This window comes from Heteronotia binoei, chromosome 14 (assembly GCF_032191835.1).
Source record: "Heteronotia binoei isolate CCM8104 ecotype False Entrance Well chromosome 14, APGP_CSIRO_Hbin_v1, whole genome shotgun sequence".
NCBI lineage: Eukaryota > Metazoa > Chordata > Lepidosauria > Squamata > Gekkonidae > Heteronotia > Heteronotia binoei.
The window spans coordinates 8173202-8191232 of record NC_083236.1 but is presented as its reverse complement, the minus strand read 5'-3'; the positions used below and the strand labels follow the sequence as shown (position 1 = coordinate 8191232).

The 18031-nt window shown below is 45.3% G+C and overlaps 1 protein-coding gene across 2 annotated transcripts in view; it reads right to left on the bottom strand.

Moving 5' to 3' along the window:
* The window catches only part of ADCY2 (adenylate cyclase 2), a 218435-nt gene that overhangs the window by 123717 nt on the left and 76687 nt on the right, over window positions 1-18031 (bottom strand). For both annotated transcript variants that reach the window (XR_009556182.1, XM_060253774.1), the window contains 3 exons: window positions 5163-5311; window positions 2792-2903; window positions 181-308 (listed from right to left, as the gene is read on the bottom strand). Coding sequence is in view for 1 of the 2 variants with exons in the window: in XM_060253774.1 (XP_060109757.1) it covers window positions 181-308; window positions 2792-2903; window positions 5163-5311 (389 nt within the window). In the remaining variant the exon portion in view is untranslated. The remainder of the gene's footprint in view (window positions 1-180; window positions 309-2791; window positions 2904-5162; window positions 5312-18031) is intronic.

Below are 18031 nucleotides of genomic sequence, written 5' to 3'. Positions count from 1 at the left end.
CCCGAAGTCTGTAATGCTCTTCGCTGAAGCAGCAGCAGAGAGAATCGACTTCCCCACCCCACCTCGGATTCATTGCTTCAACAAAGAGCAAGCTACTGAGATATAACCCAAATGTAAAACAAGTGCCTATTCTTTTTTGAAGATAAGAATATCATCAAATTACGAAATGTCTATACCTACTTTATGGCTTCGCACATATCCAGGCCCATTTTCACACAGTTCTTGGCATGGTTTTCAAGAGAGATAGGGAGGCCAGAGACACAGTAGTAGCAATCTCCTAAGATTTTAATTCTCATGCATTCATTTTCCTGAAGGGAAAGGAGTTCAATTAGGATGGAAGATAGATTATATATCTACATAACACCAATCAAGAGTGTTAGACTGGTGGGACAGACCCAACGTTATCACACGTATTCCATCTGGATGAGGAAAGATAGCGGGGCTGGAATATGCAAACTGAAAAGAGAAGAGAGTGTTATGTGCATTCCATTTACACTGACCTACTTTCCTCCTGATGTGCGAAATCAGAAGCATGCATAGGCTACGCAGTACCCAGAGAGCTAGGAAATTAAATAAAAACCTCTCCTGTCTGATACAAAAATAGAGAGCTCCCTTGAGCCTGGGCTTGAAATTTCCAACACTTCTTGCCTATCACATTCGAGTCCTCGCTTGGATAATAAGCACACTTCCTTAAGCCAAGCCTTCAAATTGCACTGTAACTCTCCAGAGTCTCTTCTATGGCAATATAATTAGTCTTCTACATGACACACAAATGAATGATTTTTAATTCACTCCAAAACACAGACAGTTGTCAAGTTCTGCACAGGTCTCAGTAAGAAACCTCTATGATGTAAATCAAATAAGGTTCTTTATTGAGACATGATACAGCCAAGATTCTTCTGGGAAGAACTTACCTCCAAGGGTCAGTCCATACAATTATACTGTTACCTTAAACGTTACTACATAAGCAAAATCTGGCGGGTCTGCAAAGTGGGAACTAAGATTCAAAACATTTCCCCAGGAGGAGAAAGAAACCCCCCTCCTGGAGCAGTGTGCTAAAAACAGAACTCGGGAAGCACTGGTACAACAGGTAACACATGGCCTTCATGAAAAGGGAGGCATGCACACTGTCTGAGAAACCTGCTTGTTGTCCAGGGCATAACGTTGCAGTCAAAATAGAGCTGGAGTTACAGGTGCAAAGCGTTAATCATGCATTCATGGCAAGTCAGAACTCTTGAGAGCAGTCGGACTTCTTCATTAGAACCATAATCCTATACGTGCTTACCTTGAAATGAGCTCTGCCAACTCAGCAGAACTTACTTTTGAGTAAGCATTCAAGGATTAAGCTACAGGTTTTCGTTTAGTAATGCACAATATTTGTTCTGTAGAATTCTAGGGTTCCTTGGTGACAAGGTGATTGGTAACAGCGGCTAGGATGCCCAAAATAATCCTGTCCACTCTCACCCATCTTCCCTGCATTGCTCAGGCACAAAAGAAGCACAGTGCATTTTAGTGTATGCCCCTACTTTGCATCCAGAGACCACCATGACAAGCCTTCAGGTTAAGAAGTAAAAAACCAACATTATTTTCACAGTCATCCAGTGAGGTCTGGACCCTATAAAGCGAAGTTGGAAATAAATGCCATTTTGTTGCAAAGGGCACCAACACAAGTTGACTGTTATGCCCACACATCCTCTGCCTCTTCCTCTAGAGAGAGTAAGTCCAGTTAGTTCAAAGTCCAGTCCCAATACAGGTGCCTGGCTGAACCTTTACCACCAGAAGCCAGAATTTTTCTATCAAGATTGAATGGTGCCTTAGAATCCTAGAGCAGTGGGACAAACCAATCATTCATTCAAGTACCTACATTTAGAAGTCACAGGCAGCTAGAGTTTGTTTTCTACTGGTCACACCCCATGCAACTGGGCGAAGGGAACAAAAGAACTGTGGAAGTACAATGAACAGACCATGTTCAGACAATTAGACTAAGCTTAAGTCTAACTCAGTGTGACTTTAATACATGATCATAGAAAAGACACAGAGGTAAGAGGGACATGAGGAGGGCAGATGATGGTAGCTGTGGCAACCAAATTTATTTATTTAATTTGTACCCTGCCTTTTCCCCAACAGCTTACAATTGTTCCTCCCTCCTCTCCTCCACTTCCTTTATTACAATCTTGTGAGGTAGGAGAGGCTGAGAATGTGGCTGGCCCCAAGTCAGATGGCAGAGTGGGGATTTGAACCCAAGTCTCCCCTGATCGTAGTCTGACACTGTAACCACTACATCACACAGGAGCAGGTGTAAAACCTTTCCTCAGCTACAGTTAGCAATAAGAACAACAATTACAGTAACAAACAGGGCCACAGAAAGGTAACTCCAGTCAAAACACAGAGCTTCAGGCTCCTCCTCCCTAACTCCACCTCCAATGCTTTCAGTAATAGGATTCACAGCATCAGTACAAGAATTATAGTTCAGTATGTGGAATTTCATGATATGTTCATTAATAACCATGAATGCCCATTCACTGGAAAAAACGTCTGGCATGGTATCAGCTTCCATGGATCACTGCTCACTTCTTCACGTCTTGATCATTCACTAGAGAGGCAGAATGTCCTGTTGGCTCATGTTCAAAGATGACATCTCATACCGGCACAACCGTGTTTGCTTGATAAACAGATTAGGGGTTTTCCGCTTTGTGGGGTTTGTAGAGTCCAGAACAGGTTTCCTTCCTCTGCACACCTGATAAATAACATTCAAATTCTGGCCACTATCCAAACTTCTGCAGATACTTACTTTTGCTATCTGATCAAATTTCCCAAAGAGCTCGTTCAGCATGTGCACCAATTCTCCGGGGGAGCAGTCGCTAGCCAGACGTGTGAATCCCACAATATCAGCATACAAAATGCTACAAGAAAAACAACTGGCACTTACCACTTTCTTTCTTTAAAATGCAGCAATGATTTACTCAAGATTTTTTTTTGTAAAAACATAAAAGAATTGGAATACCATCAGGATCAAACCTACAGATCGGGCACCAGCTTCTAGCCCATGCATCACAGAACCAGAGAGTTGGAAAGGACCTCCAGGGTCAATTAGTCCAACCCCCTGCACAATGCAGGAAACTCACAAACACCTCCCCCTAAATTCACAGGATCTTCATGGCTGTCAGATGGCCATCTAGCCTCTGTTTAAAAACAGAAACTGCAGGTAAGTTTAGCCAGAGGGTTAGCAGCCCATGATCCCCAAGTATCAGGTGACACTGGAAAGGCTACCTAGTGCCACTCTTAGGTTTGTTGATTTCCTCAATCTGGGCAGCTCACTGCTGGTGAGACAATATAGGGCTACTGCCTTTGGAAAATCTACCATCAAGATACATGTCAGCTCTGAGGCCTGGGGGCCTGACTGTACCAACCTCAGCTTATTCACGAGCAAACATTTTTATGAGGACCAATTTAATGGTTAGAATTTATATATGTGTGTTCCTTTAACGGTTGGTAAATTGCAGTACAGAAAGGAGGGATGAAAGAGGGAAGATGAGTGAATGAGGTGACTGAGAGAGTGTGGGCAGAGCTAAGAAATATATGTGTGGAGAGAGAGGGAGAGGGAGAGAAAGAGAGAAGTCAGCCAGCAGTGAGCTCTTGGCAGAGAGGCAGCAGTTAACTGTCAGTGGTGGTCAGTCAGCAGTCTACAGAGTCTGAGAAGCAGTCTTCTGATTAGAATCCCATATAGTGCTGTTCTGTGATTTTAATATCATAAGAGTCTCAACGAAAAAGCCTTAGAGCTTGGGCACAATTCAGTGGGGAACGTTAAATAAAGTGTTTGGAATTAAATTCCTGGTGGCACCATTACACCAGTTAAGAGGGAAGTTGTGACAACCAATTTATGCAGCTCTGTTTTAATGACTTGGGAATGTCAAGGAATGGTGGTGACCAAGTTCCCAAACTGTGATATCAGCCACCTACCCAGATAGTCTTGCAATTTCTAAATCTTTCCATCTTGGAATCTGAGCACCTTTGAGGATGAATTAATAGTGCTAAAACCCCAGAACTGAGCCACCCCATCAGCCAAGACAATTCACTCTTCAAGGAGCACCGCCCCGCCCCCCCGCCCAGAAGAAGCCACTGGCCACAACCTGGGGTGATTCAGCAGCTGCTCAACATCAGGTTCTAATCAAGAAACTACCTCTTTAAACTCCCTGAAAATCCTTAAAGGCAGAGGTCTGGTATATAGGGAGAGAACCACTCAATTAAGCTTTGGATGACCGTGGATCCAAATTTTGCCTTCCTTAGGAGCTTAGGTTCTGTAGAGCTGATGAAGACCCTGGTTTTCCAGAACTTCCAGAAGAAGCAAATGTAGTTGGAAGTCTTTCACATGGAGATTTCCCCTGCCTTTTGGGTACCAAACTACAGGAGGTTTTCTCCAAGCTTCCTCATGACATCACTGGCCATTTTGCTGTCTATCCTTGGTTTTCTCACTTTGTGCTTTCTCAAAACAGGAGCAAACATAGGCTGAAAAAGCATGCAGAAAAAAAAGAGGAAATCACACAAGGCAACAACGTCATAAGAAAGGCTCCGAAAGAAAAAAACATTGCCAGTTGGCACCCAAATGGCAAGAAAACCTCAGTGTGAAGGACCATGTTTCACTGCGTTTATACTTGAAAAGTTTCTTGAAATGAGTTCAGCAACAAATGATGAAAGGCAATCTCGGGACAGACCACAAGGCATTTCAAGGTGTGTGGTGTGTTAAAAATCAACTTGGAATAGTGATGGCTAATCAGTGCTGATTGCAGCCAAGGCAACCTGGAAATGCTTTATCAACTATAAGAGAGGAGGGTGTCTTCTTGTTTTCCAAGAGCAATTTAAAATGATTATAGTTAACAGCAATAATATTTCATTATGTGGATTGCTTTTAAGTTTTAGACACTCAGCAATCTTCCAAAATAAACATGTCAGAAGTCAGGGAAAGATTATCCACTTCTACTGTTCTCAAGAATCAATGCACTAAAACCTCCATATCATCCGCACAGAGCCCCACAAAAAAGAATGATTTGGCTTTCTTCCTCCAAATACTGCCCTTTCTTGATGAAAGCATTTTTGCTACCAATAAATTTCCTGTTTAAAATACTTCAGCACTAAAAACCGGTTGTGTTCATGTCAAGCAGTACCTTACATTGGTGTGTCTTTTGACATACAAGTTGTGAAAGTTGTTGGTATTCTCCAGCTGTCCTGCTTTGGGTCCCTGCAGCCTCTGGATGATCTCTGCTTTCATCTCCATGGCTATGTGAGCAGGAAGTAAAGACAGCAGGAGACGCTCCTGAGTTGGGAAACGGTAAGAGGAAAAAAGGAATAACTTTAAGTTTCAGTAAAGGCAAACTGGCTAAGGAATATAATCTTGGTATTATATAATCTTGGTATTATGGCCACATTTCCATGGAGCGGTGGATGGAGAGATCTGCACACTTGGACCCAACCTACACACAACGCTCACTTCACACATAATTTTTCTTCTCTCTCTCTTTTTTAGAATTTGTGTGAGTATGAATCCTCACTGCCATGGAAGCTCACTGGGTGACTTTTGAATAAATCTGACAAGGCCAGTGTCAGCCCTAGGGTGCATGGCGTGTCCCAGGCAGGCTCCCTGCCCGCCGCCACCATCGCCTCCCGCCCTCCCTCCCTCAGAGAAGCGCGATGAGGCTGGGCCCCACCAGCTTCAAGGCAGCTGACATCTGTGCGTTTTCCGAAGAGACTGCTGGAGGAGGCTTCGCCACCCCCTCCTTTCTGGAGCCACAAGTGAGGGGGGATCGAAGTCTCCTCCAGCGCTCTCTTCGAAAAACATGCAGATTCTGGCTGCCTCAAAGCCAGTAGAGCCCAGCCTCGTCGCAGCGAGCTTCGCAGGGGGGAGGGCGGAATGTGGCAGAAGGGAAGGGAGGGGGCTGGCAGAGGTGGAAGCTGAAGCGGCGGCAGGGGGGGGTAGAGGGAAATTTAGGTAGTTGTCTTGGGTTCGTTAGCCAGTTTGGCACACCCCCCCATACCACTGCCCTAGACAATTGCCTGGTTTGCCTAGTGGGCAAGCCGACCCTGCTTTGGGCAAGCAGTTACTGCAATCTTTTCTTTGCATTTCCACTTGTACAAGAGTTCTAGAACAGGAAAAAAGCTTGCACTGAATCCAACTCACAGATTTGCTCTGAAACTATCCTCTAAGCAGGGCTGGCACGTGGGAGTTGGTGAAGTAGGCGGCCACCTGGGGTGCCACTTTGCCACAGCAGCGGGGGCATGCACCCCCTCCCCATCTCTGCCCACGCCAACCCAAATGTGGCTCGGCCATCCCTTGCTGGGAGGCGGCAGGAGCGACTTTGGGCCACTCTTGGGAGGGGTAGCCTCCAGGACCCCGGCCTCTGCCCCACCCGAACGCAGCTCGGCCTGTCCATTGCCCGTCCCTCTCCCTCTTCAGAGTGTTCACACAAAGTGCGCATGGCCTGATGACGTCGCTTCTGGTGATGACATCGGGCCAAATGCGCTTCTCGCGCATGAGATCATAGAAGAGGGCACCGGCACAGGGTTTGGCCTGGGGCGCCGGAAACCCTAGCATTGGGACTGCCTCTAAGGGAAGCAATTGCCACTACGAGTCTTGTACTTGGGAAGAAGATACTGCATGTGGCAAGCCTGACTGTTGTATTACAGCAGAAAGTCCCACAGCAACATGGGAAAGTGTGTTTCAGAAGCCCATGACCCTCATAAAGCCACAAGTTGCAAAAGAATGTATACAAGGTAGTGCTGCCAGGTCCCGCTTGGGAAATACCTCAAGATTGTGCGGGCAGAGCCTGAGGACGGTGGGGCTTGGATGGAGAGATTCATTAGTGGGATATAATGCCACAGAGTCTACCTTCCAAAGTAGCCATTTTCCTCCCAGATGAACTGATCTCTGTTATCTAGAGATAAGCTGTAATCTCAGGAGATCTCCATTCGTCAACCTGAGGCAGTAGTGCAAGATCCTCTGTGGGCAAAAGAGGGAGGCCAAGGCAATTTCAAGCAATCTCCCTTCTCACACCTAGGATTGTCAGGTCCCCTCACCCATCTGACAGGAAGATTTAAGGTGTGGTTTGGGGGTAGGCAGGAATGATGCACAGGGGATGCTCTGGTTTTGGGCAACCTGTAAGGTTGAACTGAGCTTAAACCATATAGTTTGCCCAAAAACCAGAGCATCCACCATGCGACATCCCTGTTTAGGGGAGAAGATTCCTCCAACAACCAGCTGTTCCATGGCGGATAGGAGACCCCAAAACTGGGGGATTCCTCATTAGAACCTGGGGGCTGGCAACCCTACCCACACCACTCTGAAGACCCAGCATGGGGCAGTGGTTAGGATGTCAGATTAAGATCTGGGAGACCCAGGTATGAATCCCCACTGCCATGGAAGCGGTTGAGTTTTGGCTAATTACATACTCTCAATCTAACCCACCCCATAGGGTTGTTGTGGGGTTAAACCGGAGGACAGAACACCAGCATAAGCCAATTTGAGTCTCCACTGGGGAGAAAAGGGAGGAGGGGTATAAATGAAGTATCTTCTTTATAATAAAAGCCCTGTAGGGTGGCCAAATCCAGGTAATCCATTTGCTGAGAGGTACATTCCATGCACTCCATAAACCACTGGCCCATCACAGCTCAGTCAGCGTTTCTGGCCTCCCATTGGATGACTTCCCTGCCCCACCTACTGCAGGCCTGGGAATGTTGAACAAACCACCCAAACAGTCTTAAATCACAGAAAGACAGATCTCTGAAACTTCTGAATCCTCTTGGTCAACCATACTCAGAAAGGGCTGCCATTCTACTGTGGCCTCACAAAAGGTGTCGTGGCCAGCAGCAGCAACAGACCTCTGCCGCCCACACAGGCAGCCTCACAGCACACAAAACCTCCAAAGGCTGCTGAAATAGCCAGGGAGCCTCTGTTGCTGTAATGTGACTTGGTGGCAAGACCTGGTCTCGCCAGAAGTGTTTCCTCAGAGGCCACGGCTCCTGCCTCTTTCCTGTTACTCCCTCTCTCCCTCCTCCCCTGAGCCTCACCCCAGGACAGACAAGGATTGGGTCACTGGGGAAGCTGCTAGCCAGAGGCTGTTGCTAGTCAGCCAAGGTTGCTTTTGGCAGTAAAGGGAGAGGCCCCAGCATAAATAGAATGCCATAGAGTCCACCCCTCCCCTCTCCCAAAATAGTTATTTTCTCCAGGGGGAGATCTGTTGTCTGAAGTTCAGTCATGATCCCAGGAGATCTTCAGGCTCCAACTAGAGGCTGGCTGCCCTAGGCCTAGCTGCTTGCTACTGCTGCTGGGAAGAAGATAGGGTTGCCAACTTCAGGTTGGGAAATTCCTGGATATTTGAGAGATGGAGCCTGGAGACGGTGGGGTTTGAGGAGAGGTAAGACCTCCAACAGGTACGCCATAGACCCTCCAAACCAGCCATTTCCTCCTGCGGAATCATTCTTGCCCATCTCCAGGTGAGGACTGGAGATAACTAAGAATTACAACTTATTTGACACTTATTTGACATTGACTGTACAAGGGGATCCCTTTTGCACAAAGGCTTTTCCACTCTGGTTCAGGGGAAGTTGAATCCACTATGCACAACCATCACTGTCTTTATGCAAAGGCTTGGCAGAACGTCTCTGCCTTACAGGGCCTGCAAAACTGTAAAAGATCCCACAGGGCCCTGATGTCTTCTGGCAGAGTGTTCCACCAAGTCCGGGTCAGGACTGAAAAAGTCCTGGCCCTTGTTAAGGACAGCCGGACCTCTTTCGAGCCAGGGATCACTGGCAGATTTCGATCAGTGGAGCGCAACGCCCTTCCGGGGACATAGTGGAGGAGGCGCTCCTGTAGATAAATTGGTCCCAGACCGCTCAAGGCCTTAAAGGTCATAACCAAAACCATGAATCTAACCCGGTATTCAACCGGCAACCAGTATAGCTGGCACAGCACAAGTAGAATATGTGCCACCCGTGGTGTTCTTGTCAGGACTCACGTTGCTGCATTCTGGACCTGATGGAGCTTCCAGATCAGATTTAAGGGTAGGCCAGCACAGAGTGAGTTACAGTAGTCTAGTTTGGAGGTGACTGTTGCATGAATTACTGTGGCTAGGTCTGAGTAAGATAGGAGGGGAGCTAGCTGCCGAACTTGACGAAGATGAAAAAATGCCACCTTGGCAATATGCGTGACCTGTGTCTCCATTGAAAGCGAGGTATCCAGTGTCACTCCTAAGCTCTTGACGGTGTTAGTAGCACCTCGTCAAGAGTCGTCAGTCTACACTCCAGCTCCACTCCCGCCAATCACAGAATCTTTATCTTTGATGGGTTCAGTTTCAACCTGCTCTTTTTTAGCCAGCCCACCATGGCTTCCAAACCCTCAGCCAGAGTTGGCGAAAGTGTAGCCAACCGGTCGTCCAATAGCAAATATAGCTGGGTGTCATCTGAATATTGATGACATCCCAGCCCAGAGCTCCATACCAGCTGGGCTAGGAGGCGCATATAGACATTGAATAACACTGAGGAGAGGAGTGCCCCTTGTGGAACCCCACACAAGAGGGGATATCCTTGTGCCACCCTCTGTCCCCATCTGTGCAGAAAGGAGGAAAGCCACTGCAAGGCCACCTTGCGTATTCCCACTTCGGCAAGGCAGTGAGTAAACAATGCATAGTCAACTGTGTCGAACACTGCTCTAAGGTCTAACAATAGCACCAACCCGCCTTGATCCAGCTGCATATGGAGGTCATCCATTAGAGCAACCAGGACAGTTTCAGTCCCATAGCCAGGGCAGAAACCAGACTGGAATGGGTCTAGCGCCTATGTGACCTCCAGAAAGCCCTGAAGCTGCTCGGCTACTGCTCTCTCAATTACCTTGCCCAGAAATGGCAAGTTTGAAACTGGGCGGTAATTGGCATGATCTAAAGGATCCATTGATGGCTTTTTTAAGAGCGGTAAGGCCACTGCTTCCTTGAGGCCCTCTGAAAACATACCTGTCTCCAGGGACAGGTTGATGATTTCCTTCATAGGGCCCCGGATCCTCTCATCACTAGCCTTAACCAGCCACGAGGGACACAGGTCAAGTAGGCAAGTGGTGGGCCTAACAGCACTCAGGCCTCTGTTAACATCGGAAGAGGAAAGCAGACAAAATACCAGAAAAGTGGGAATGGACTTTAAAAGTTATGCATTGGAGTGAAATGGACAAGCTTACAAGAATTTTAAAAGAACATGATTTAGAGAAGTTTAAAAATGAGTGGGGAAAATTTCAAAAATATGTTGGAAAACAATGGAATGTTAAGGAATATTTGGCGATCTTTGACAATGATTAGATTTTAAAGGAATGTTAAATGGATTATAGTAAAAAAAGTAAGACTACTGGAATATATCTTTTTTCGTTCCTTTGACAATGACCAAAGGACTACTATGAAGATGGACTACAATTATAACATATGGGGTTTTTTTTCCTTTTCCTTTTTGCTTTCTGATGCTTTCTTTTTTATGAAGACTCTTTAATAGATTAAATTGATTACTTTTTTTAGCAATTTAATTAAAATACACTGTCGGGGGTCACTGAAAGGGGGGAGGGGGAGAAAATGTAATGTATATGTATTAATTTTTAATAACAAATGATAAGTGTTATTATATATTACAGTATAATAAATTATTTTAAACCCGGAAGAGGAAAGCCAATTGAACAGATTAAACACCTCAGGGGCTGCTGCCACTGTCCAGAAGGTGCTGAATGGCATCAAGGAGGAGATGTTTTTGTGGACAGTTGTTTCTTGGTACCTGAAGAAATTTGTTGTGAGGAATGGAGCAGAGTTCCAGCTTTGACATTGTTTCTAATACCCACTTATTGCCAACTGTGATTTCCCATTAAGTTGTGGAAAGTTGAAGATGACCTATTATTGATAAGCCTGAAGACTCATGATAGTTATGTTGAGGAAATCTTCTTGGGCCCTTTTGTATTCTATCCTGATGTTCTGGAATAGGAAGAGTTATTGCCACTTGACTGCTTGGATTGCCATCTTCCTTTGGAAGGTCTGAGTGCTCAGCAACCTGAAGCACATTTGGGTTCATGAAAGGAAGAGAAAAGTTTCTTGGGCTTGTTTTTCTTGCATGAAGGCTTGTTGTCTTTATCCTTCAGTAGATACATACCTACACTGTCCCTGAAGAGATGAATTCCTTTGAATGGTACACTAGCCACTCTAGCCTGGAGGGAAGGATCCATTTTCCAGCTATGAAGCCAAGTATTGCGTCTAGCAGTGATGTCTGAAGCCACAGCTCTAACACAGTTGAATTGCATCCAAAGAAGTATCCACTGAAATGGCTGCTGCTAGGACAATCATCTTTCATTCATCTTTTAATTCATTAGGGATTCCACTTTCTGCTGCTGAAAGATCTGAAGCCCAAGAGTAGATTGCCCTAGCGAAGAGTGAGCTCACCGTGGATTCCTTGAGGGAAGCTGAGGAAGCTTCAAAGCTTTTTTGCAGCGCCTGTTCTATTCCCGCCACAGGGATCCCTGCAAAGGCCATCTGCCTCTGCAGATAGGACTGAACTGAAACACAGGCTGGCCACTGGATCACCCAGTAGTGGTAATTTGAATTGCTCAGCTGCCTCCGGCACCAGAGACTAGGAGATGATAGGGTGGTTTGATTTGCGTCTGGCTGGGGACCACCTTCTTTAACACAGCCGGGAAAGGGATCCAAGAGGAAAAATCATGCTCTGGGTCAGGCACTTCCACCTTCTTACTGTTCACCGGAATTTCCAGAATACCACACTTTTGGAAAGATCTTGTGAAAGACAACCGGCAGGAAGAGACAAGTCTGCATAGTGATAATAACAGGCTCCTCCTCATCCCCCTCTTCCTTATGAGAGGAAAAACTGGAGCGTTCGGAGTCCGGTTCTTCGTATTTATTTTATTAAGTAGGCTCATATTCCGTCTTTTCCCACAAACCGGCTCAAGGCGGATCAAGGTGGATATCCCAATAGAGGGCTTTGTTCTCTGCCAAGCCTGAAGTAATGCTCCATCCCCCTATTGCATGATGCATTACTAAAGGGGGAGCAATGTCTATATCTACTAGGAGTATGCTCTGAGGGGGAAGAACCTCTAAGGTTAGGAACAGACTGAGAGATAGTTTCTCAATCTCTTTCTGCATCTCCTCTTTTACTCATGCTAAGAGATGAACCTCAGCATGATCCCCTGAAAGGTCCAAGGCAGGGATTCCTGTCACATCTGACCCATGTTGGGATGCATGTGAAACTGTGGGGAAGGGGGGGAGAGGCGGCGGAGAAGCTCACAGAGGCGATGTTATCCTGGTGCACAGACTAAGAGAGGCCTGCCTACACCGCCATTTCCCACCTTTTAAAAAGGAAAGCAAAATGAAGGAAACTCTTCCAAGGGCTTCTAATTTAGACCCCTTCTTACCTGGATTCTGAAGGATTTTGGATGGCTAAAGGCTTGCTGAGCCCAGCCTACTCACAGGAGCCTATATACTAAAATGTGCAGAGAAGCCTGAGTGCCACTGTATGATGACCACCAATGCTCCTACTTGAAAGGAGCAACTGGAAAAGTCAAGGCCTGAGAGCTAGAGACCTCATGGCTTGGGAGATTCTGGGAGAGGCGAAAGAGCTGGGGAGAGGAGTCCTCATCACTGCAGACATCTCCTGGTTCCTGCTGCCACCTAGAAACTTGGTTGGGATTTCCCAGTTCATCTCCCAAATAAATGAATAGTAGACAAAAAGCAGATAGAAAGAAAACACAGAAGGAAAAGGAGAATGAGAAGAAGGAAAAAGAGAATAAGTAAACCAATCAACAGAAGTATAGTGTCCAGATCACGTGATGTGATGGTATCGCTTTACTCTGCTCTGGTAAGACCTCATCTGGAGTATTGTGTTCAGTTTTGGGCACCACATTTTAAGAAGGATATAAACAAGCTGGAACAGGTCCACAGAAGGGCGATGAAGATGGTGAGGGGTCTGGAGACCAAGTCCTATGAGGAAAGGTTGAAGGAGCTGGGCATGTTTAGCCTGGAGAGGAGGTGGCAGAGAGGTGATATGGTCACCATCTTCAAGTACTTGAAGGGCTGTCATATAGAGGATGGTATGGAATTGTTTTCTATGGCCCCGGAAGGCAGGACCAGAACCAATGGGTTGATATTAAATCAGAAGAGTTTCCGGCTCAACATTAGGAAGAACTTCCTGACCGTTAGAGCGATTCCTCAGTGGAACAGGCTTCCCCGGGAGGTGGTAGGCTCTCCTTCCTTGGAGGTTTTTAAACAGAAGCTAGATGGCCATCTGACAGCAATGAAGATCCTGTGAATTTAGGGGGAGGTATTTGTGAGTTTCCAGCATTGTGCAGGGGGTTGGATTAGATGACTCCGGAGGTCCCTTCCAACTCTATGATTCTATTAAATAGTTAATTAGGAATCATGGCACCCGAATTGAGCACAGCTAACAATCTCTATCTGCCTTGAGGCAGGGTTGAAGACTGGAGCCTGAGAGAGGCAACTCCACTTGCCTATAAGAAAAAACTGCATGTAAACTGAAATCTAGTTCTTGTACTGAACAATTTGTAAGCTGTACTTTACAGCAATCTCTGAGACAGTCAGGCAGTGAACATCTTTACAACTTCTTCTATGAACATCCTTACAACCTTGACTCCAGTATATTTAGTGGCTCCAAATGATGAAGGATTTATAGCTGAAAACATCAGAAGTGAATCTGGACGCAACATTCTGGACTTTGCCGGGAGTCTCCCAATTTCTCCGGGATTGTAAAAGACTGTTATGAATGTTATATGGATATAGCGTGGGTCTATGAGATTATACTACATCTTCAAGAATTCTGTACTTTGAATAAGACATATTAATGGTTCTTATCTGTGTTCTATACATTTTTGTACTGCATATAAGAAAAAAAGACATTTAAATTTGGATATAACTTTACTGTTTCATTTTCACAGTTCCTTGCTATTAAATACTGTTCTTTAAGCTGTGATTCCTTTTTGGTTTATGTTGTGCCTACAGAAAAGAACTTTTCCCAGAAGCGGAGGCTGCCCTGCCTCAGACCACTGGAGAACAACTTGGTTGGTTTGGTAGCATCACCCCTAGCAAAGCATTACTTCCTTATTTCAATCATTCTTCCCCCTCCCCACCCTCTCTCTCTACTAAAATGCAAGTTTATCTTTGCCTGAGACCACTGCTCCTTCAGTTCTACCATGCTGTCCCTCCCTATTAGGACCTCCTGTTGCTGTATATGATTATGCCAATTCTCCCTCAAGGAACCTTATGCCTCACATTCCCTTCCAGAACTCCCACCTTTCTGTCCTTCATAGAGGAAGTCTCTGCTTTTACTCATTCATCTTTGTCTCCTCCAAAAACTAACCCTTAACAGAACTTGGTCGCATTCCTCCACTACCCTCTTGACACTGATCTTTCCTCTGTTCTGTTACAGCCTCTCTAGTCAAAAATCCTAAAAGCATGCTCCTTGGGACAGGAACCTGTCCTTTTGATTACATCAACCTGTAAAGCACCTGACAAATTTATGCTATATGATTAGAAAAGAGCAAACATCCAGCAGCACTTTAAAGACTAACACAAATTTTGTGGCAGGGTATGAGATTTTGTGAACTGCTGCTCACTTATTTGTTGTTGTTCAGTCGCACAGTCGAGTCTGACTCTTTGCGACCCCCTGGACCAAGTCACGCCAGGCCCTCCTGTCTTCCACCATCCTCCGAAGTCTGCTCAGATTCGTGTTAGTTACATGTTAGTTAGCTCACTTCTTTAAGCTGCTACTAGACATGTGCTCTTTCCTATTGCGACAGACAAACACTGCTGCCCATCTGGCTCTATGTTATATGAAATATCAAAAACTTTAGTTCATATCCTACTCAACCATGTTTGAAGCCTTCACATTCGGCTGAGCAGTGGATCAAATCCAGGTTTGACTTCTTTTGCTGGAGATAAGCATCTTCACTAGCAGAACGGATTCACAGGATCCAACCCAGGGTCTTTGATAAATGAACATAAATGTTCCTTTACTGGATGTTTCTGAATTAGCAATTAATCTGCAAGGGGAGGGCAAAAGAGTAGTGCCCAGCAGAGAAATTTGAGTGGCAGCAATATATTCTCATTTATTTGGAACAAGGGCCTTTTCTTCTGGATTCATTCTGCAGGGCAAGTTAAAACCCCTTTTCATTCTAGTAAAAGTAAGCTTTGCTTCAGTTATACATCATGCATTCCACTTGGTTACCTCATTCATTTCAGCTTGTCACAGCTTCTGAATCCTTTTCCCTGAGCCTATTATTATTACGATCCTGTCTCCTCCCAGAAAATGATTTTCAGTGACTTCTCTCAGGTAATAACACCACCTCCTGCACAAATCTTTCAACACATCTTTTGATGCAAAGCACACAACAAGAGCCTGGCCAATTATGCTAACTGCTTGTCAAAGTCACTGTCAGGCATGATACCCTGAAATTTCCCATGTTTATTTTCTGCAACAGTTTACCAATGGGGAAAACTGTTTTTAATAGAATAGTTCAAATATGCACTAGGATGTGTGTGTGTATAAAATTTCATAGTATGAGTGGCATATACATTTACATTTGTCACAAGAGATTGCAAAGGCGGAGATGGAAACAGCACACATGCATTAATTCCACATTCCAGCAACACCATGGAAGCAAGTTGGGGTACATGCAGCATACCCACATCAGGGGACATTTATGGGAAAACAGGCCAGGGAGTGGATTCAGCAATCTGCAGCACAAACTTTGCAGATCTTTCCTGTGTTCCTGCAGTGGTCTCTTCCAACCTGATAGTGAGAAGGGGCTGTGGTAAAGATTCACATCTGCCAGTGCTTTCTGGAAGAACATTGGAACAGATAGGTCTAGAATCAAAGACCTTCTCACTCTGTTGTCTGAGGCAAGATATCATAGCAGTTAGGCCACAGATGGAGTTCTGTGTGCAGTTCTGGAGGCCTGACTTCAAAAAGGCTGTGGACAGAATGGAGTGGGTGCAGAGGAGAACAATGAGGAGACCACGCTAGTGTTCAACATGGCAAAAACAAAACATATAATGAGGGTATGGAGTTGCAAACTAGGATCAGCATAAGGGTAGTACATAAACACCTAGTTTCTTTGAATGAAATTAAGTCCTCAGGGCCAGATGAACTGCATCCAAGGGTTCAAAAGAGCTGGCAGGTGTGATTTCTGAGCCTCGGGCCAATATTTTTTGAGAATTCTTGGAGAAGAGGTTAGGTGCCAGAAGACTGGAAGCGGACGAATGTTATCCCCATCTTCAAGAAGGGGGAAAAGGGGGACCTGGGTAACTACCAACCTGTCAGCTTGACGTCTATACTTGGAAAAGTTTTAGAACAAATCATCAAACAGTCAGTCCTGGAACATTTAGAAAGGATGGCTATGATTACTAAGAGCCAGCATGGGTTTCTCAAGAACAAGTCATATCAGGCTAACCTGATCTCTTTTTTTGAGAAAGTGACTACCTTGCTGGATCAGGGGAATGCTGTAGACATTGTTTATCTTGATTTCAGTAAGCCTTTTGATAAAGTTCCACATACTATCCTTGCTGACAAGTTGGTAAAATGTGGTTTGGAGGTCTGGAGATCATGTCCTATGAAGAAAGGTTGAGGGAGCTGGAGAAGAGGCAGGTGAAAGGTGATACGATCACCATCTTCAAGCACTTGAAAGGCTGTTATATAGGGGATGGTGTGGAATTGTTTTCTATGACCCCAGAAGGTAAGACCAGAACCAATGGGTTGAAATTAAATCAGAAGAGTTTCCAGCTCAACATCAGGAAGAACTTCCTGACAATTACCGTGGTTCCTCAGTGGAATAGGCTTCCTTGGGAGGTGGTGGGCTTTCCTTCCTTGGAGGCTGACAGCAATTAGAATCCTGTGAATTTAGGGGGAGGTATTTGTGAGTTTCCTGCATTGAGCAGGGGGTTTGACTAGATGACCCTGGAGATCCCTTCCCGCTCTGGTTCTAAGCCCTATGAGGAAAGGCTGAGGGCCTTGGGAATGTTCAGTCTGGAGAAGAGGAGGCTGAGGGAGGATGTGATTGCTTTCTTTAAACGCTTGAAAGGCAGGAGGGAAGGGTGTGTTACTGTTGGCAGCAGAGAGTAGAGAGATATGACTCTTCCAAAACTGTTGCCTTCTATATGTAGTTCTTATCCAGCTTCTGAATAAGACTTTTATCACTGAGGACAGATTCCTGTGTTATGCATGACATGTGAACACCACCAGAAGTACAATCTCTGTGCCAAGTTCTACTTTTCCCCCTACAATAGCAACCCCTAATACAGCAACAATAGGTGACATTTATTTATTTACTTCATTTATACTCCACTTTCCCCCCAATGGGAACCTATAGTGGCTTACAACAATCTCTCCTTCTCCATTTTATCCTCACAATAAAGCTTGGCTTGCAACCTCTCAACATTGGGTGGAAATTTGCTCAGCATTTTCATGCTATATCTGTTCCCCACGGCTACCATTTTAGTGGTAGCACCACCCTTCCTCAGTTTTCCAAAAATGCTTGCATGCTCAACAAAACTGTGGACTCTTGCTCAATAACACACAATCCTGTACCCTTATGCTGTCTAAAGAAGTCATTAGGTAAGGAGACCATCAGGTAGGCAGAAGGGTGTAGGGAAGGTTGAGTGAATGACTCAGGAGGGTTTGTCCCACAGAATGGGTGCAATGTCCTGTCTGAACTGGTTTTATCTGATTGATAATTTGTTTTTACATGTCTGTGTCACACAGGCCAACCACGCGAGTGCCTTGTTTAATCTGTAAACACATAAGCCAATGAGAAAGCAAATACAAGCTGCAGCAACACATTCATCCAATGAGCTCTAGTTCTAGGTACGGTACCAAAGGGCGGAGCTCTTTTTTTTTTTTTTTCGAGCTGGAGCCTCACAGCTGTGTGATTTTCTAATAAAGAAATCAAATGACCTGATTAAGGTCTCTGGACTCTCCGTCATGGTTTCTGCCTCGACCCATCACA